Source organism: Liolophura sinensis, chromosome 9, assembly GCF_032854445.1.
Source record: "Liolophura sinensis isolate JHLJ2023 chromosome 9, CUHK_Ljap_v2, whole genome shotgun sequence".
NCBI lineage: Eukaryota > Metazoa > Mollusca > Polyplacophora > Chitonida > Chitonidae > Liolophura > Liolophura sinensis.
Genome location: NC_088303.1, coordinates 4,341,153 through 4,362,666, shown reverse-complemented (window position 1 = coordinate 4,362,666; position 21,514 = coordinate 4,341,153). Strand labels below are relative to the sequence as shown.

The following is a 21,514-nucleotide window of genomic DNA, read 5'->3' as shown; positions in this document are numbered from 1 at the left end:
ATTGGAGAGGATTGACATTTGTGGATATGATGTCATGCCAGGTTTAATGAGCTCTGTCTCCCTCCATTTTACTATCACATGGTATTACTCCCAGTCAGGCTATAAGTGTCATTAAATATGTAATCTCCATATTTATCTCGCATGTTTGTATTCTATGGACTTCAGAGTGCAATAAAACCTTACAATACTAATAATAGTTGTCCTTCATCATGTTCAAAAAAAAAAGATCACTTCTGATTTTTGATGATATCATTTCTGGTTTGTTCAAACTGATTGTGAGACACTGAGCATATACAACTAAAATTTAAAAATAAGATCACTTCCAGTTTTGAAGGTGTCACTTCTGGTGTGTTCAAATTTATTGTCAGAATTTGAAGATGTACAAATAAAATTTTAAAAAATAGACAAATTTTGTATGGGGAAAATTTCTCCCAATATCGAGGTCCTGGCTTTTTCAAGCCAGGGAGACCACAGACAAATCAATTATGTCTAGGATATGTGCAATTGCTATTTAAAATAATGAACTGCGTAGAAATAGGGATCCAGCCAAAAGATTGAACTCATGATTTTTTTTAATCTATGAAAGCACAAGAAAATTAACTTTTAATTAGCTTAATTATTTATCACATAATGACTTTCTCAATCAGCTTTTCCAGAAGTGGAAACCATGGCAGATGAGGAATGCATGTATCATTTACCCTCCTCAAGAAAGTAATCTTCACATTTTGAACTTTTTGAAAAAAAACATGGTATTTAACTTCCATTCATTGTCTTCTAAGATAAATGATTAACAAATTCCACCAAGGACAAGTTAGCATTTAGTTTATACCAGTTAGAGCAGCTTGAACATCCAGGGCTATCATGTTAACTTACACGAATTACAACTAGATTACAGGTTATTTCTGCAATAACCAACACCTGAACAAAACTTCCTGATCCCTCCCAAAATGATAACATTCAAATTCGTCGCTCACCTTTGTCATCAAAACCATGAGTGATTTCATGACCAATGACCACACCTATTCCACCATAATTCAAGGATCTGTTGAAAAGGACATACCAGGCAAACAGTTTCAAGAAGAGTGCAATTATGTTAAAAGATACACAGCCGAGGAAAAAGGTACATGCATGTGAACTACAAATGACTGGTATTTAACACCTTGCGTCAAACTATTTCACTTATATTATGGCACAGTAAACCAGAATGCCTGGAATAACCTGATTTTCCCAATAAACCTCCTCACATAAAACAGTCAATAGCTGGTTTCAAACATTCGACAGACTGAGAAATTGGGCATGATAAAAAAAACAATGTAGTCAAACCAATACACCATATATGTCAAGAACTGGTTGAGAGAAGTACAATGTATGCTCATGCCATTAACCATCAGAAACTGCGTTTTTCTTCTGATCTTGTACGATGCAAATGTTGTGGTCTCAGTACTTACTGTGGAAAATGTCTGCTGTAGAAAAGAGGCTGTAAAATTCCTGCTGGAAACACTACAACGGACAACAAAAGAGAAACATTAAATGAGAGTTACGAACATAAATACATAATATTGGGAGGTTGTGATGCCCCTTCTAGAATGGATCATGCCTTTTCCCAAATGGGTGATGCCTCTTCCTGCTTGGATGATGCCATTCCAGAATTGGTCATGCCCCTTCCTCAATGAGTGATGCCCCTTTCCCAGTGGGTGATGCCAGGTCTTCAATGGGTTATGCCCACTTCCCCAGGGGGTGATGCCAGATCTTCAATGGGTTATACCCACTTCCCCTATGGGTGATGCCTCATCTGCAATGGGCGATGCCCCTTTTCTCAGTGGGTGATGCCTCTTTGGCAATGGGTGATGCCTCTTCCCCAGTGGGTTATGCCCCTTTGGCAATGGATGATGCCCCTTCCCCAGTAGGTGATGCCCCTTTGTCAATGGACGATGCCCCTTCCCCAGTAGGTTATGTTCCCTGTTTGGGCTGTACGAGGCCCACGGTGAATGTTATCTGGTATTGCGCATGTGACATGATTGATGGTATTTTAGTGTTTTTACTAAAACTGAGACAAGTGCATACAGCAATGAATGCTCCAACAGGGAATATCTTCTAAATTACACAGCAGATCAAACCTATCGTCTTACTATGAACATGAACAGAGAGCCAAATGCACTTCATTTCTGAATAATACTATCTTCCAATGGTGAAACTATATTATGCTGCTGATCAAAAAGCTACTAAGCACAGGCTGGAGCAGTTTATAGCTTACCAATATCATTTGTATTCGGATTGTAGAAAGCATTCACCACAGCAGGGTCCTGAAGCCATCTGGAATTAGAAGTTACACATATACATGGAGGATTTATGAACAAGCACAGTTAAAGCATGTCACATGATCATTACAGTCTTTGAGAGACAGTCTATCACTCACCTGCTCTTTACCTTCACTTGGTGCTCTACTGTGTATTTTTTTTCAAGAGTCGTCTACATTCAGCTGCCTGTAAAATCAGTCATACACACTACCAAAATTGCCTTCAGTCAGTGTCACTTAACAACACAAGCTGTACACATTGATACGTTGGACATCCATAATATTACAAAGAAAATGAAGTTAGAATACTGTTTCTAATTCATAATGTTAAAGTCCATAGGCTTAGTTTCAACACCAAGAAATCATGGGGTGGAATCATAATTATTAAAGAAACAAGTTGTTTGCCGGACAATGGGCATGCAGAGTAATTTGTTTTACAACAGCTGCACCAACAAGCAGTTTGAACAAACTCCACGCAGTAACAGCCTACTCTACTGTCTCTGCGGATAACTAGATCACTTTAATTCCCTAATATCCATATTTAAAACTACACTGCCGTGAGATCATACACTATAAAAGATAAAGTAAAATTCATTTATTAAGGTTATATTATATCAAAACGTGCGAACAATTTCAAATATGGCAATGTCAAAAACAGCTGACACCAGTTCAGGTAACTGATGTCACCCTCCTTTAAAACATGTGGAGCTCTGCCCAATACCCAGCATGCCACTGTTTTTTAATAATTATGACGTCGCTCGAGGCAATAGGTCCTTGCCATTGAAAGCGAACTTATGGACTTCAACAGTATGACTTTAAAAAAGTGTTCTAACTTCATTTTCATAGCAAGAATATGAACTTCAAACATATCAATGTGTAGAACTTGTATTGTTACCTGTCACTGACCAAAGGCAAGTTTGGTAGCTGGTATGAGTGATTTTACAGTCAGCTAAATATAGGCGACTCTCTAAAAGACATAGACTATAGAGGACTTTCCAACTGTCAGTCTCTCTGTAACGTGATGGCAAGCCAGCTGCTTTCACCAAGAACGAAATGAAAACTACTGTTGTTATGAGAAGGAGCTTGGAATATCGGGTATGTGAGATCCTTCAAAACAAAGTCTGACAGCAAACGCTTTTAATCCAGGAGGACAGCTCCCTTTCATAAATGTAGTATTCTTCCCCACCCTACCAATAACTGATTGAATGCCGTTATGAAGAAAATTTTCACACTGTTTCTGGCCATTTTATTGGTGAACAAACTATCTTTAGAATACCCTTTATATTTTAATACTTACGCATAAGTAGTTTATGCAAACTTACTTTCATAGCAACATTATCCTTAAAGACATTAAACCAGACTTTAAACTTCAAAACCAGCTCACTTGTCTTTCCTAATCTGCTGTCGTAGTTTCTTAAGCATAAACTGTGCATCAAATTCCTCTACCGTCAGGACATTCTCCAAGAAGTACCTCTCATCAAGGTCCAGCTGATTCAAACAAAGAAAGCAAAGAGTCTATTTATTTATCGATTTAAATGTTTTTCATTCTCTATACTCAAGACTTTTTCACTTATATGATGGCAGTCAGTTTTATGGGTGCAGGGAACTGCAGTGTCTTAGGAAAATCCCCAACAATGGGCAAGTTACTGCCAAACTTTTCCAGATGTGAAAGGATATGCAGAGGACAGGATATAAACAAGCTTTTCAGTCTTCATATTTGGCATATATATGTTTTTAAAGAAAAGGCTTCACCAGGTCAACAAAATCAACCTGACACCTACATATGATGAGCTAGGCCAGTGATATAGATTGCGAAAACCACTATTATTTATAGTGGAGATACTTGAATACGCCCTTCAACTGGCATTTTGCTACGGTGATCTTGATTGACTTCTGATGTCATTTTTGAAAAAACTGATGTGCAAATGAAGAAACTCCACAAACAAGCACAGCAATTTACAAATATGCCCCCCAACATGAAAAATCATCTTGGCTTAATACTGAACATTTACAATGATATTTCTCAGTTTAACATTTCTTTTTCACGAATCTCTTAAAATTTAACTCTCACATGATCTACATAGGTATATTTGCATTTCTTGCATCATACCTCTTGAAAAATATCTCCATGCATCATCAACAAATATAAATGAATCAATCAACGATTGACTGAGGTTTGACATCACATTGATAGTATTTCAGTTATATTATGGCAAGAGTATGTTAGAGCTAGAGAACACTAACTCACATGCTGTAATAAAATTGTGCTAATATGGCTTCTGCCTCCCTGTGTTTTAGACTTACAAATATAAAAAGTTAAATCCCCGCGATATATACACTGACCTGTTCATACAGCTCATCAAGCTCATCTCTGTCGAGGATAAACTCTGGGTATCCAATCCTTTCATTCATAGCATATGCCTGTTAAATACACAAATAAACTGCTGTCAGCATTTCAATAGTTTTCAAACCAACTGCTTCTTCTTTGATCACACTGACACTCAAAAGCATATTTGAATAATTTCTCTTTTCACAAATTATGTTATACATCTGGCTTATTGCCTTTTTCACACATTTCCTCTTTAAGGTAAACTGTAAAGGTGTTTAAGCTAAAAATGAAAGTTATATTTGGTGATGATGGTGTAACATTTTTCTATTATTTTGTGTACATGTATGTAATTTGTAGTTCATGTTCAGCCAGAAATAAATTGGACAATTTATAAAGGTCTGGTTTGTTCCTTCGGGGTTTAAATCATCATTCCCCAACAATGTGGTCCCAGTTCAATCATCTAACTGTCAACATCACCAAAGCTGTTTTTTTTTTTTTTTTTTTTCAAACTATGAATGACAGACAACATAATGTCACCACAATGTTCCAAAAACAAAGATAGATAATATATGTCATGGGCATTTTCCGTATATAACATTAACAATTTTAAAGATTTATATTTAAAATACTACATGAATTACTGTATTTCACCTAATGTTTGGTCCGTAAAATGTACTTTCAGAAGCACAAAAAGCCCAATTTTTCCTGATAAGAAACAAATCCAACTTCACAAGAAACTCTCATGTGCCTCTATAAGGTGGATGTATCAATCAGGGTCAAACAAAATGTGTCACTTGAAATAGGTAAACATAAGGTGAAACACAGCACTTTTACAAAGGACATTTCCATACTCTTAAACAATAACATGAGACTGAAGCTTCAAAACAAGTTTTGCAAAAAATTAAAACATTGCAGTCCACCTTTAGTTGTTTGCAATGCAAATGTGTCAAACAGATATGTAGGCCTTATGCACGACAAAATGACTGAGCAAAGTAGCAGAAATGTGCATCATTTGCACATTACCTTTTCTCTGGCAACAGCACGTGTCTCGTCATCCATCCAATCATTGTCCAGTAACAACTCATCAAACGCTTCTCGCAAGTTATGGATCATCTCCAGGGCCTGACAAACACATACATGTACATATACTGCAGAACAAAGTGAAAATCCTATACCCACTGCTCAAGTTAGAGTCACCTTATTATACCTGAACATCCCTGCTCATATTTATCCATTCTCAAACGGCTAGTACTTCTGTTGTATACATAGGTGCATGGACTTAAAAACACAATATTGCCATTTCCAATTTGATACAAATTGTTTAACAGGTGGAATTAGCTTACCTTTGGCCAACAATTCTGCTGTATCTCTTTTTGTCTTCATAATATATATGTCTGTTAGTGGTACAATTATATGTCTTAAATGTGAATGATGTCTCTATGTTCTTCACTTTCCTGAGGAGATGCATGGTTATTTAATGTACTCTGCCCTAGTTTTATTCTTTCTTTAAATATAGTATTTCACTGGATTTGTCTTTGGCTATAATTTAGGGACATCCCAAACAAGATCCTCGCAGAAAATGTTCCTTAAACACAATATTTATGCTATGTTATTCCGTGAATTGCATTTAAAAAACATTATGTTAAATAGTTCCATTAAAAAAACGCATTAAAGTTGGAGTCTCTGTCTATCTTGTTGACCGCAGACCCCTGGCTGGGTGAGGTCATGCCAGTAAGACCTGCCGGCCTACCCACTGTGTTTTCCAGAAGCCATTCTAAGGCTTAATCTATAATTACTCCTAAACGTACACCTCTTAATTAGCTTCCTGATAATCATGTAAGTAAAACAGTTTTACAACAAATATTTAGAAAGATTGGCTAGCGGAGCTCTATTAAATCCTGGAAAAGTGTGTACAGCATACAACTGGGCTACTTGATGCCCAATTTCCGCTCACATACAGGCCACCATATGTGGCGCAAACACGCTTACCTCTGGTTTGTCTGACATGAATTGGACAGCCATGGAATAAGGGCAGTACCTGATGTGGAGAATTTTCCACGCTTTGGCAGTCCACAGACTATAAATTCTTACTGCCAACTCAAGCAATACGGGCTGTAACATGAGGATCTTAGAAGCAGTTGGGCTGGCAGATTGTGAGCTGCAGCATGGAAGTAGAATAGATGGAAGCACAACCCTGCGGTCCACTCTCTATTGTGACAGGAGATTGGGGCTTTCTGGCTTGGTCAAGCCTTGTCGCAAGCACTCTTGAGGCTGTCTCAGGCAAACGGTCAGGACACATGTTTTGATAAAGACTTAAGTCAGTCAATTATGCCTTTAAGTTTGTGTACTTCTGTCTGTGGTATTTTGATTAAAATTAAAATAAATAACTGTTTGAACAATGAAGCCGGTTGTATATTGGTGAATAAGCAGACCACCAAGACAAAGAAAGGACAGGCGGGTGCCTTGATCTTGGAATCACAGGAACAAAGCAGAAAATGTTAAAGTTTCTATGAAAGTCATGTGAGTTGCGGATGGTTCTTTAATTACCACCCTGTATGCCCTCCGTAAAATAATAAACAAAATCTACAGGAATTATAGGGCCTAAATCATTACAAATGTTGATCTACAGTTACTGAATTTAATGGATTTATCTGTTTATTGTATAAAGATTCGGTAAATCTGATCATTTAAATGTTTGTTTGTCTCGATGCATTCCTACCGGTTTATCTAGTTTGGTTTGGAACAAACTCGAGGTACGGGTCATTATTTTAGTCATTGTGGTCCATTATGAAGTTTTGTATTCAACTCTGAGAGAAATGGAATTTATAAACTTTGCAACAAAAATTGCACACTAAGGGCAAGTTCTATTGGACAGCCAGAGTTTCATATCAAAGGCTATACCAGAGATTGTTTGAGAGCAAAAGTCTGCCACGCAGCGATAATCTAATCGTATTTTGCTCTTATTTTGGAATAACCCCAGCCTTGTTTGTGCACACATTACCCTTCAAAATCAGTAATAAAGCTTCTTCATTTTATAAAGCGGGTCGCACAATTTTTAGAAACAATTCAATCAGCACAGGTAATGCCGGAAGCGGGGTAAATCCAGATTGTCGCAAATATTTCTAATTCTGCCTATTAGGTAAGTATTTATTAAAGTCACCTGCCCCACCCATGCAGCCAGAGAGCAACAGGCCTGAGAGTCCACGTGTGTATATCACTCCACCCAAGCAGGCAACAATTGCGTTTCCTCTATTATCAACAGATAAGTTTAAACCTCAGAAATAACAAGTGTAGAGGTTTTTATAAACATGACTGCCTGCCAGGAGGAGTTTCCCTCAAGCAATATTGTGATTTCTGTTAGACCACGACCTTACTATATATGATCGATATTACACAATGTGTAGGCCCATAGACTTTAATTGCTCTATGTCCATTTGCGCCGGACTGCCCCAAGCTCTTGCGCACATGTGCTGAGAGAAAAATATTTCATTTCCATTTTCCTGTTTTGGTTAGCGTAATCTTTTTTTATGAACGTTGATCGGGAAGTATATCAGTACTCTGTCATAGACAGGCAGTATTCTGATTTTCTCCGTTTTTCTAATGTCAATCAAACAGGCCGTTTGGGGATTTTTTAACACTGGATTCCTCTGAAAATATGCTTCTGACCTTCAATTCACTTAAGCAATCAATAACTTGATATGTTATCTACATTCACATGAATTTTTTTTTTCTTCACTGATCGGAAAGTACTTCAAATTAAGAAAAATCTTTTTACAGTAGTGTCTTTCAGATCACTGTAACAACTTAACCAAGCCTCATTCATCTGTCAATCAAACAAGTGCTCATAGGTCATTTTATAAGAAATTTAGAAACGTTCTTGGTGACTGTTGCCTCATGGCCATTGTAGGGCATAGGCTAGTGGCTCCCTACAGTTCGTGTCACAGTCTGCTATTTCAAACAAGCAAAGAGCTAAACAACTTCTGCATTATATTTAGAACATATATTTTTTACCCATACGTATTTAACTTTACAGTCAAATACTTGGGCATGGAATAATCTCAAAATTAGCTGAAAAAGCATGGCGATTGTCTCCTGTTGTCTGTGTTGTACACAGAGAAGCCTCAGATGTCTGCAGCAAATGTACCACTGTGACATCACAAGGTCAATGGTGGCTCGATTGTAGTGGAGTGGACTTTTTGATGTTTGATCACCAAATTCTACCGTTTTGACATTTTAAATGATCGGAATCAATTCAGGGGACATCAAACCAACTATATGCAGTTTGGCAGGCCCAGCGTTGGGGATCTAATTTATAAATGCCACATTATTTCATTTCACTTGTCGAGGCGACCTTTCTTTATGCAGGTACATGTACAGGTGTGTGTATTTGATAATATGTCCATGACTCTTTTAATGTACTTCATCATTTGACATAAATTCTTCATACTGTGCCACACCACTTGCCTAAATTTGCCTCTTTAACATGTTTAATTTAGCTTTTATCACTACAAATTTGTCCATACCTCTCTTTATCTGTCACTATGTGACAAATGTCACTTTGCATTTGTGTCAAAGTAATATAGCACATTATTTTGACTTACTGTGTCCTTGCTCTCCTTCTTGAAGTGGTCTTTGATGAACATGGCCCCGACAGCCATTCCCATCTTTTCATTGACATACTCCACACACTGCTGCCACTTCACCTTGTCTCGCGATACACCCTGCAATAGTTCAGTTCACAATACAGCTTAACATATCATATTGGACATGACTTTAATTTGCCCATGACTCAAAATGATAACTAAATGATCTCTAGAATCAAGGATTGATGCTTACGTAACAAACTTTCTAATTAAAGGCTGCAGCCAAACCAGCTAGAGCTTTAAACTTGGAATTTCTATGCACAGCAGAGTAAATAGTTTTCAAAATTTAACACCAACTGTGATCCTTTAAGAAGTTTACACATTATCACTCATTTAACAATTGTTTAATGCCCTACTCAAGAATTTTTCATTTATATACTTTCACAGTCAGCTTTATGGGCGGAAACTGGAGTGCCCAAGGTAAACCGATGAGCTTTCCCAGGTGAAGCACAGGTATACACACCACATTGGAGGAAGACAAACAGTTTTCAACAAATGTTACACGGCATGAACGGCCACCGGAGCTTTTCAACCACTTTTTGTCACGAAGGATCACAGAGCAGTGAGAGTGAGGGAATCCACAGGGAATTTCCTTTCCAATCACTGGACCACTGTCCACTCCCTGACTTTACTACATGTACTACTGGAATGTTTGGTTGGTGTGGAGCCTGACCTGCAGTATCTTCCTGTACTCATTCCTCAGCTGACTGTACTCTGTGGTCAATTTCTCTGTGAAGTCCATCACTATTCTCCAGATGATATAGTTCACCACTACTCTGTAAAACATCAGCAAACCCCACGCCACATAGATTCAACCTGAACAACTAAAATACCAGTATGCAAAGCTTCCGTGCACATGTCAAATAATTACCATTTAGGCAAATCTTGCACAACTTTAAAATTCTCTAGCTTGTCAATCAAAATGTGTTGCATTATCAGCATAACCTAGAAAATTCTTTATACATGTATGTCAAAAAAAAATATAAAATAAAAAATAAAATGAAGACAATAAATAACCTGAGATATAAATTTAAAGAAACAAACTGAATTTTATTTACTTGACATATTTTACATAAGAATATTTCATTTTTAAATATGAGAGTGGCATGGTTTAATGGTGGAGAAGACTTGACAGAGGATGATGTAGGCCAGAGTATAATATGACCACACTGATCTAAAATGAAAATTGTGTCAGGAGTTTGTCTTAAATACAGTACCAGTACTTAAACGGGGGCCTCTGAGGCCGAGGCAGTTAGCATGTCATTGCAGCTCAAATGACCCAGTAGTCTCTAAGCCAATGTGGTCCCCATGAGTTCAAAGTCCAGCTCATGCTGGCTTCCTCTCTGGTCATATGTGAGAAGGTTGTCAGCAACCTGCAGATGGTCAGGGGTTTGCCTCGCAATAGGCCTGTTTCCTCCTACCATGTCTGCCTTCGTATAAGTGAAATATTCTTGAGTATGGCGTAAAACATCAATAAGATAAACAAATAAATATTTAAACCATCATGTGATATTAGAATATGAGAGACACGCATGTAGCTCAGTGCTAGCGTGAAATTGTAACATCACAACAAGGATCACTGTAGTTTTGGAACTTGAATCCTGCATTCTGTGTTGTTTTCCATATTACAAAAATGGACAAAATCTCACCGAGTTTCTGTCTTCTTCACAAGATTCACCATTAATGAGAGATACTCTGGAGCAAACAGAACAATTTCCTCATCCCTGGCAATATGTATGGGAATAACCCCTTGTAGATACCGTAGCCAGTCAAACTGAAATATACACCACAGAATGCTGCATGAAAGAGAGAATAACTGGTAAGTCCTTAACAGATAAAGTTGAAAAAAAAACCAGACAGTTACAATAGCATGTTTAATCTAAATACATTGTCATCAACGCTGTCGTAGATACATAATGGAAAATGAAAAGAAATTAGATATACCTAGCCTAGTGTCAAGCATACGTACACCTTTGAGATTAGGAGTGGGCTCGTGACTGGGATCATCAGAAACTAATTTTACATGTAGTAAGCAAGAACATTTCCACAGCCTACCTTGAGCCATAAACATGATTGCTATATTCTACAATTCACACTGACAATACCTTCACATTTCACATGGCCATGTATTCACATTTTACCTGGTCATATGAAGTATGACCATACATTCATGGTTTTACTTTCACATTGCCATACATACACATTTCACGTGGCCATACATTCACATTTCACGTGGCCATACAACCACATTTCACCTGGCCATAAATGCATGTTTCACCTCACCATACATTCACATTCCACGTGGCCATTCACAAAGCCATACATTCACATTTCACATGGCAACACTTTCTCCCTGAAGATTTCTTGGAAACTGAATAAACATTATTTACACTTAAAAGTTCAAAAGTAAGTACTAAAATTTCAGTTGTGCTGACCACAAACAAACCTGATCACCAAGAACTGGTACTGAATCCCAGCTAGCAGTTTTACTCCCTGAATTTAAAACATCAATCGACTTTCTGTTCTCAAGGATTTTTCAGCAAAACACAAACAGATGAACACAACGGCCACATACACGATTACATTTCTGGCCATACCCATTAGCACACGGGTGAAAAGTCACCAATTTTAACTGTATATAGCTTCATGCAAAGATTTCTCGCATAGTGCTCGCAAAGCTATCGGTACTTTGTAATGCCTTCCAAGTATTTGTTCATTTATCTTTTTTCATTATATTTCACTTATACGACTGCAGCCAGCATTATGGTGGGGGTAACCAGGTTGAAACCCCCGATCTTCCACAGATTTCTGACAGGCCTTCTCATGTATGACTGGATAGGAAGGGCTAGCATGCTAACCCCTCTGCCACAGAGTAGAAAATATGATGACCAGCAAATTAGCGCAAACCTAGCTTTACTTTGATATTGGACCAGAACTAAAGGCACACTCTGTGGTTTTGAATGTTACACATAAAGACTGAGCAGAAGACCTGTATGTAAAATATGTCTCTTACCCCTGGGATTAATGCTTCCAGGTCTCCAATGGTCATTTTCTGATACATGGCACCTGTATCATGTCGATCAGCCCTTGGCTTTGTTACCTGCATGATAGATAACATAGTTACTTATAGTTGATTAAAATCAAAATATCAACCTACAAGCTTCTATCAGGACAATATAATATTCTTTTAATATTTGGCTACTTCCAGACTACAGTAATACAACTTTTTAATCTATTTAAGGACAACAAAATTGGAATAAACAAACTTCTACATGTACTTATATGTAGTTATATGTAACTCCATGGTCAGTGTAATTCACTGTATTGCCATATGTGGATATTTTTTTAGAACAGTATACATTTTAAAAAAAAATTAAAACAATTCCACCATATTAAACTAATTTGCATTAATCAGAAGCATCTACGAATACTGAATCTTCTGGGCTCATAATCACTTTCATTGCCATTTACAGTGTTTACTAACATTGGCCAGTTCAGTTTCAAAGCACACTACATCACGAGCGTCTGTCTCTGCCTGGTCCGGGTCTGCACCAAGGACCAATGCCACCTTTACAATGAACCTGAGGTAGGACTTGACAACTTTTGACTCCGGGTCATGGTAGTACTCCCGACTGGGCATGCCCAGTTCAGGCTGATCTAACTGCAACATAAGTTCTGTGTTTAGTTTATGGGTGTGTCATGCATGTCATAAGTGACACAAATGGCCAACTTTACGAATGACAAAATACTGTATTACAACTAAAGTTTAGCCTGTGAAAATTAACTTTCATAAAAGTCTTAAAATGTGATGCCAACATTCAAAGAGCTACTTCAGTGTCAAGATCTGAATGTCTTAAGGGTAAGATAAAATGATGAGGATCAACATAATCAGAATTGTTTTCCCCAATCGAAAAAAAAAATGCATTGTATTAAATGAACATACCGCCGAAAGAAATTCAGAGTTGTTTCAGCTAAATACAATGAGTTACATTTGACTCCTAACTAAACCTCCTGGGTCTATGTCACTTCAGACAGTTATGAGGGGAAATCCGTCACTTGTCTAAACTGTCTGCCTGGCAAGATAACATGCAAATGGGGCAGTGCAAAGATTCACACAATGCAACATTTGCTCATGGATCACACATGTAAACAATATTATAGATTGAAAGTGAATAATAAGTCCAGTAAACCAAAAACAATCTTCTATCGATAATGCTTTATAAATGCGTAATTGCCATCGATCTGTACAGCAGAACTGAAGTTACAAGGTAGACTGCATAATTACAACACAACACTGTATCTGACACTTCAAGTTTGCTAAACATCTCCTGTCGTCTAAACAACAAGGGGAGGTAAATGACTAAAAAAAATCAGGCTTTCTAAATAGTTCAGCGACTTAAAATTAAGCCTTCACAGAAAACTTTTAAATGGCCCTTTATAGGCCTGTAAAGTCGAGATTGAGACAAAAACTACTGACACCTTTGCTCTGCACATGAGGCATTTGATCTGCCATGAACAGTGATGTATTTTACCACGTTAATTCCTCAACCTTTTTCACACATTAAAGATCACCTTTCAGCGCTATTTATGCACATTTTTAATTTGATTTTGAAGATAAAAATACATTGGTTGGGTTGGCCAATTTCAGGGCTTCACAAAAAGTGTAATTATCAATCTACACAGAATAATGCTCTCAGAATATGCTTGAATAAACACCTTGCAAACATGCCGAATGGTTGAAGTTTTACAGTACTAAAATGCAGAGGAGATCATGACATTGTACAAATGAAGCTTGTCATGTGACTATAAGGGACCTGATTCCACAATATAGTAATACATGTGTGTATGCGTTGATTTCTGCTGGCTGAAAATTTCAAATGAAGGATTATATCGATAATCAATACATAAGATCGTATCACAATTTCTTCAGGAAATCGGAAACCGCATATTAATGGGCTGTACAAGTACATGTAACCTGCTAACCAAAACACTGGTTCCCTGCATGTCATATCTCACCTGAATGATATTGACCGAAGAGTTTTTATCATCTGGGCCCACAACAGTCTTAACTAGCACCTGTGTGTTATACTTGCTGCGCAACTTGGCCAGCGTATCCTCCAGTACAAAACTGCGTCCATCCCACCTTGGGGCCACAATTGGCCAGGACCCCAGATCTTCTAGCACCTTCCTGAAGGGACCATCACCAATCTCCTGGATCTGAGCTGTAGCAACATATAAATGCTTTCTAGTACATATCGACCAAAGATCTTACAAAAACTAGGGGAGGAGTTGTCTTCACATGCACTAGCTCCTCAAGTCCAGATTATACATGTCCCTAGGAAAGGTGATAACTTTGAAAATAATTAGGCAGATCACCAGATGGACGAAGGCGAAAATAAAAAATCCCAAGCATGGGGTACTGTCGAGGAAATCACATATCAACATGTGTCAGGTCTAAGTATAGAGATATCAAAATTCAGGCCTCAAGAAGGACAGAAAGACGAGTGGTCGAACAGACAGACACACTTTCTGACTTTATCACAGTCACATGAGTTCAAATCCACCCACCAAAAATTCATTTTCAGTCAAAGCCAAAAGTTTAGAGGGCAGGGAATGAGGTTAAACTTTATATTTTAAGGAGATAGAAAATAAAAAGGAAGGAAAGTAAAAGAGGCATACTTGTATTCATGCAAGATCTATATAAAACCTTGGCCTGATGGATAGCATTTGGTTCATCTCGCCTAGACGGTTCCTCCAGTAAATCTGACAAACAAAAAAGAATACTTTCAGGGGTTGCTATGGCATCTCAAATTCATCAAACTCTACCCTCAATATCCCCCCCCCCCCCCCCACCTCCCACCACACACACAAAATGATTTTATATAATCTGAATGTAGATCAGAAATAATAAGAAGAGTGTACATACTTTGACTTTTGTAGGGAGAAATCAACATTTTTTTCTTTAATAAGCGCACCTTCTTCCTCATTACACGTGTATTTCTTGACAGATAGAGTAAAGAAATCTTTCATTCAAGTACCTTTAAGAATGACTTGCAAGTCATCATGAAGCTTCTCAAATGTGTTAAATGTAGCCTTGTCTTCTGGTATAACATATTTCTTGTTCCACGTCCCACAAGCGTACTGGAAAAAGTCCTCGCATGGGTCAGCTGCCATGTCCATGGAATCCATCAGCTGGGCAGCTGCAAAGTGCAACATTTGGCCACAAAAGAGATACTAATCCACAGTTAGTGTGGCAGCTGACATCAATCTGATGTCTTTAGTCAGCAAAAAATGACTAAAGCCTGCATGTTTCAGTTGAAACTGATGTGATGTTTGCCTGTCTGTCTCTATGACGATTACTGTCAACAGAGTGTACTTGTCTATCAGTGTGGTAATTGTTATACCCTAAATGAATGAATTCCGTTCACGACTAACTTGCCCATTTTCTCTGATTCCCAGGGTTCTACTGATTTCAGAAAGGTGTTTTGAGGTTTGCTATGAAATGACATTCTACTTGAAAATTATAAGTTTCAGCAAAAAAAAAACAAAAAAACAACTCCACCATTTCAGTATTTTGTGACTATTTGCCTCTAAAAATGCATTTTTGTGGGCAAAATTTTAGGTAATTTAGGGTAGTATTTGGTTTCTAATGGTATAATGTTATTTAATGCCTCTAGTCAGTATAGGGAAGCCATAACGGTGTTATGTCTGCTTGCAGATCCTAATGATTAATTAAGGATAATGACATTGATGGAGTGTGTCTTCAGTGTCTATAAATGATTAATATCAGTTGATCTCTGCAGCCAGTGTGATGACATGTGATTGGTATTTATAATGATGACATTAGTCACACGGTTACTCAGTCTGAGGATATGGAATAGTGTCGGTAATTCTCATACCAGACTATGGCATCAGCAGTACATTTATAATCTGCCAAATGTTTATGATCTATTAATTCAGCTAGACAGGGGAATCATTTCAGGGTCGTCATTGTTTTCACAGCCAAAAAAAAGGCAGATAGCCTTGTCAACAGAAGCATATGGTATCGGCTGAAGGATACATTTGACATCGTTTGCAGGATATATATCTGTACCCCACTGGACCACTGTTGTACAATGAAAAGCGGAGTATTTTGTCTGATGTGGGATAAAGGTTGGTATATGTCGGTCAATGTGGGGGCTAAATTGTCTGCATTCAGTGCCTAAAAGTGATTAAATGTCACTACATGTTTATTAGTGTGGTGACTAACAATTAGTGTCCGCACGTGTTTATATCAGTGTGGAGGCTGAAATTGGTGTTACATGCACATCTGCGTTTGGTATTTATAACAATAAATGTCAACATAAGTTGGTGACTGTCATGACTGAATCTGCATTATGTCAGCATTCAGTGTGTCTTGATTAATGTCTGTTCATGTCCCTCAGTGTAGTGGCTGAAAATGATGTCATGTCTGAATTCAGTGTTTAATGATCAATGTCAATGGCTATACACACTGCCAATGAACATGACACTGATCTTGTGGTTAATAATGTTTTGTGTTTTATAGATTTTACTCCAGATACACTGATATGCAAGTTCAACTTATTCACTAACAATTCAACTAATCAGATGAGTCTGTGGAAAGTTTATATGTCAAAGTTGACAAAAAATGATGTTGGATTATCAGGTGATCTTCTTCTTTGACATATATGAAATATTATGTAATCATACAAAGAAAGCTGTAGTCCTGAGACTTAAAGTATAATGCAAAAACTAAACTCAGTCAAGGGTTTTTCTGACATATTAGTACAATACAGTGTATTAGTGTTGTCAGAATACAAGAATGCCTTGCCAAAGCCATGCACACCTAAAGCACCTCTGTGTGACAAGGCTCACATTCTCCCATGGGAATTTACTTCAGGGGTAATATTCCCATAAAAACAAGATCTGTACCTGTGGGAAGAATTAGGTATACATTTCTGCCATGAGAAAAGGGATTAAAGACCAATTTGAATATGCATGGGTCTGTAATTTCATTCTCGTGAGATGAAGTGAGGAGAATCCGTTTGGTTTCTGTTAAAATTTAATGACACATGGGCCCTGATTAACTCATGATGCCTCTAACAATGAAAAAAACACACACAGAGCTAAATCTTTAGCTAGAGATTCATCTGAGCCATGTACAACTCACACTCTTACAATGTTTTGCTTTACTATGTAATATCAGCAAAAAATGGCAACTACTTCTATCTTGAGTATCATGCTGACATCATTGAATGCTGTCATTTCAAGGTGCTGACATGAATGTCAAACTAGATTAATCATGCAAGGTGGTCATATACAATGGCTTCAGCAGAATAAAAATGGTGTTGTATTGTTCCAGATGCATGACTAAATAGAAATGCAATATGGAAAAGATCCCTTGTCTTGTAGAACATTAAGCAATAATGAACACCTGATATGGATATTTTAAGATGGCTTTAATTACACTCTCTTGGATCTTCGGAATGTTCAATAAATATAAATAAATGAATTTACCTGTTTTAATGCAATTCGCTGTCTTACACACATTTGAGTTACCTATTCAAAGGAAAAGAAAATAGAAATGCAAAAGATATTTACCTAAAAATGCAATGACATTTACGTAAAAATGCAACCTGACTGAAGTACATGGGAAGGTCTGTAAGCAGCGTGCGAATGGTTGTGGGTTTCCCTCGTCCCCTGCCCAGTTCTCTCTCACCAGAATACTGGCTGTAAGTGAATTATTCTTGAGTAGTGCATAAAACACCAATCAAATAAAAATTTTTAAAAAAGTATGAAACAGGATTTTTAGACACACATGACATGTATGTATCATGTACATACAATGACTTCTTGTACAGTCAACTTTTAAAAGTTAACACAGAAATGTTGAAACTATTGAAGAAATACCATACAGGAAATATCATTAATCCTTCAATACCACTTTAAACCATTAAAAATTTAGCCTAAAGCTACATATTGTATGCCATCAAGCTAATAATATGGTGGCAATAAGCAGTTGAAGCATCACTCATCTCACAGATTACGCACTTTAACATTTGTTAAAGCCGCTTGTTTTCAACCAAAATGGTGTGCATTATCCCATATCAGTGCACCTAACATATCCTCATCCCATAAAACTCCCTGCCCCTGTGTAAGAGAAAAATCCTGGAATATGGTGTTAAGCAGCAATCTGAAAAGGCACTGAAAAGGAATCAGGTAAATCAGGAATCAGGTAAATCAGGAATCAGGTAAATCAGGAATCAGTCGCAAACACAGACTCATAAATTGATCTTAGGATAGGCAATGCCAACCATTTTACTGCCAAATGTAGATCTCTTCACTGATTGCAGCAAAAAAAAAAAACAAAAAAAAAAACATTCAGAAACATCATCTCAAAATGGCAATTTAAACATTATTCAAACATGAAAAACATCCTTTGTTTTGATTTAAACAGAGTGTATTCACAGTTTGGATCAAACTAGTGCAGTGAAAAACACTTTTCAAGCAGGAAAGGTTTCGGTTTAAAAATAAATTTAGTGTTTTCACGTACAGCACGGATACAAGAAGTTCAGACAGATGAATGGAAGCTGCGTCAGATGGGCAGCAGCAGTCATCTTGGTTCACATTTGAAAACAGTTCCTTCATATGATTTAAATACATGTGTATCTTGTTCAAAGTATGGGTGAGTCACAGACAAAAGAAAACAAGTTAAGATGGCCTACAGAGGCCATCTTAGATGAAAGAGAACATCTTGGATGAAGGTGTACAGCAAATAGCCATCCCAACCTAGACAATATAGTAAAGTTTGAAAGCACATGTAATTCCTTGATTTGATTTCAATATATAATATTGACAAAATGGTTATTAAAGTCAAAGACAGATGAATGAGAGTTAAGATGGTCAACAAGAGCTTTTTTGAAACATGGAAAGCAGCGAAAAGCATCAGGGCCAATGTCTAAACATGGAAAAGCATTATTCATGCGTCAAAGGAATTCCTCAATCTAGTTTACATACATCACAGTAAGGATAGCTGAATGGTGGCACTATCGAATTTTGAAAGTGATGAATTGCTTTTTAGATAGATTATTTACAGAAAGAGAAGAACAGCTGTACTTCTATATGTAACTCTCCCTTCAACTTTCATGATAGGAAAAAACTAGTGCTTGCAAATAGTGTCCACCTTCCATCAGGTCAATCTGCAAAGGGGAGCATGTTTGAATGTACATGTACAGGTAGTTTTCACCAACCCACCTGCTGCTTTAAGTTGGTGGAAAAATTGTGTGATATTTTACAGGATTTACAGCATATTATTACATATAAGGAAGACGATCAAAGATTATACATATCATGTTTTACTCCCTGCGAAACACTTGTCCGATGATGTAAATAGAATGGACAAGTCTATTATAAAACAGGATGTTGTTTTCGCCAACAAAAATGAATGGATAAACATCACATGCCAGTTGCAAGAGAACAACATCTCACAACATTGTTCATTTTCATTCCATCAACGGGGAAAGCTCCTGTGACGTCATGAAAGGTTGAACATATGTACTCAGTATATGGCGAACGATTTGCAACTCTGTATTTCATTCTGGTGAATGCAATTACGTCACAGAAAGATCGAACATGTACACGTACTAACCAGTGTGTTGCAGATGATATGTAAACAACACTTGGCAGCAGTGTTCAATTCACAGTGAGAAATGTATCACTGTTAAAGATTACAAGCAGACTGGTACTAACGACTGTTTCACCGTTCAAAATGCTTCACATATTACTTTCAACATTAATCGTTTGAACCAAAATCAATGACTATATTGACTGGTACCCCTTTTGTCAAAGAACAATGGTCTTGCCCGATGTGTATGACGTTACAGGTCATGCACTATTTACAATAACTTTGCTGGGATCTTTCAATGCTGTGGTTGTGAAAGTGTTTACATGACTGGAGTATTTCATGTTTAATTATAAGATTACCGGCATTAAATATTTTGGAGAAGTACACAGAACTGAATTAATGTTTCCTGCTATGGGTGTCCAGCGACGACTTATAGTCAATAAGGTGAACAAAGTTAAACATTTTGTAAAGATAATAAAATAACAACAGCATCCACCTTATTGACTGTAAAACTTCTGTTAGACACCCATAGCAGTAACATTATCTCTTAAATGTACTGTACTTATTTATTCCACTCATAAGTACATGTACAGTACAATGTAAGTACCTTGCCATGTAATGGTAAATGAGGTCATTCAAGGGCGAATGCAGACAGAAGCTCATGAACTATCACATCTTGACAGACTTACCTGGGCTGCATTGCTGTGGCTGGTCTCGAGTGAAGGCAATGACGATGAAGGCTACACACGCCAGAAGTAACAAAACACACACAGAGCACAAATACTTTTCAAAACTCGTCCATCGACGGCCACTGCAGGGTTTCTTAAAAATGCTGTAATGCACTTTGTCTGCCTGCTGCCTTTTCTCACAGTTTCTTTGGGTCTCTGTGGAGGCATCTGTTTCTGTGCTCTCATTGTGACTGTGCACATGGCCTTTTTGTAAAAGCTCTGTGCCACCATTACAATCCTCTCGCACTGAAGCTGGCGAGTATCGTCCCTGTCCACTCGGCATCGTGGCCACTAGGAACTGCCACCGCGAAAACTCTTATATGAAGAATGACAGCTGATGATATATATTATGGGATTATATCCAAACCGTTGGTTGCTCAAATGTCCACCATGGGATGCTTGGAAAGTTTCAAGCTGATTCTGAATACAGCATACGCACTGCAACAAGTGAACAATGTACACATGTAACCCTGATTGATATTTAGCATCTTAAAACATGTTCCATGCAGTAGTTTGCTATTAAAGGAAAAGATCCATCAATGGATAGTAATCTTTAAGCTTGATTTTAGGCATATAATTAAGGACCAAGGGCTATAAATGGACAACAATTATTAACAAGTAGCCTTGAAGCTTATGAAGAATTATATGTATGGTGAAACTCATAATTGTGAAAAGCAAATAATTGTTATTGACAATAATTGCCAGGACAGAAATTTACAAAAAGTGAGTATGTCTGTTTTAGGACAAGCACCATGCCTTAGATTTGTATATGCGCCTTTCTTTATGACAGGATATATATACATGTATGTGTAGTACGTACAGACAATTCATGCACTCAGATCTATCTAAACTAAGAGTTAATTTTAAATGTCTAAAATTTTTCACTTCTACAAT

At 37.4% G+C, this 21,514-nt stretch overlaps 1 protein-coding gene across 10 annotated transcripts in view; it reads right to left on the bottom strand.

Annotated features, from left to right (window-relative positions):
* LOC135474671 (neprilysin-1-like) overlaps positions 1 to 21,514 on the bottom strand; it is a 69,478-nt gene that overhangs the window by 12,345 nt on the left and 35,619 nt on the right. For all 10 annotated transcript variants that reach the window (XM_064754211.1, XM_064754214.1, XM_064754218.1 and 7 more), the window contains 16 exons: positions 20,582 to 21,058; positions 17,786 to 17,827; positions 15,307 to 15,468; positions 14,948 to 15,031; positions 14,285 to 14,490; positions 12,753 to 12,929; positions 12,282 to 12,368; positions 10,918 to 11,042; positions 9,942 to 10,044; positions 9,227 to 9,346; positions 5,649 to 5,747; positions 4,640 to 4,717; positions 3,681 to 3,784; positions 2,255 to 2,313; positions 1,449 to 1,500; positions 975 to 1,042 (listed from right to left, as the gene is read on the bottom strand). In XM_064754211.1, coding sequence (XP_064610281.1) covers positions 975 to 1,042; positions 1,449 to 1,500; positions 2,255 to 2,313; positions 3,681 to 3,784; positions 4,640 to 4,717; positions 5,649 to 5,747; positions 9,227 to 9,346; positions 9,942 to 10,044; positions 10,918 to 11,042; positions 12,282 to 12,368; positions 12,753 to 12,929; positions 14,285 to 14,490; positions 14,948 to 15,031; positions 15,307 to 15,468; positions 17,786 to 17,827; positions 20,582 to 20,903 — 1,888 coding nt within the window. In that variant the 5' untranslated portion in view covers positions 20,904 to 21,058. The remainder of the gene's footprint in view (positions 1 to 974; positions 1,043 to 1,448; positions 1,501 to 2,254; positions 2,314 to 3,680; positions 3,785 to 4,639; positions 4,718 to 5,648; positions 5,748 to 9,226; positions 9,347 to 9,941; positions 10,045 to 10,917; positions 11,043 to 12,281; positions 12,369 to 12,752; positions 12,930 to 14,284; positions 14,491 to 14,947; positions 15,032 to 15,306; positions 15,469 to 17,785; positions 17,828 to 20,581; positions 21,059 to 21,514) is intronic.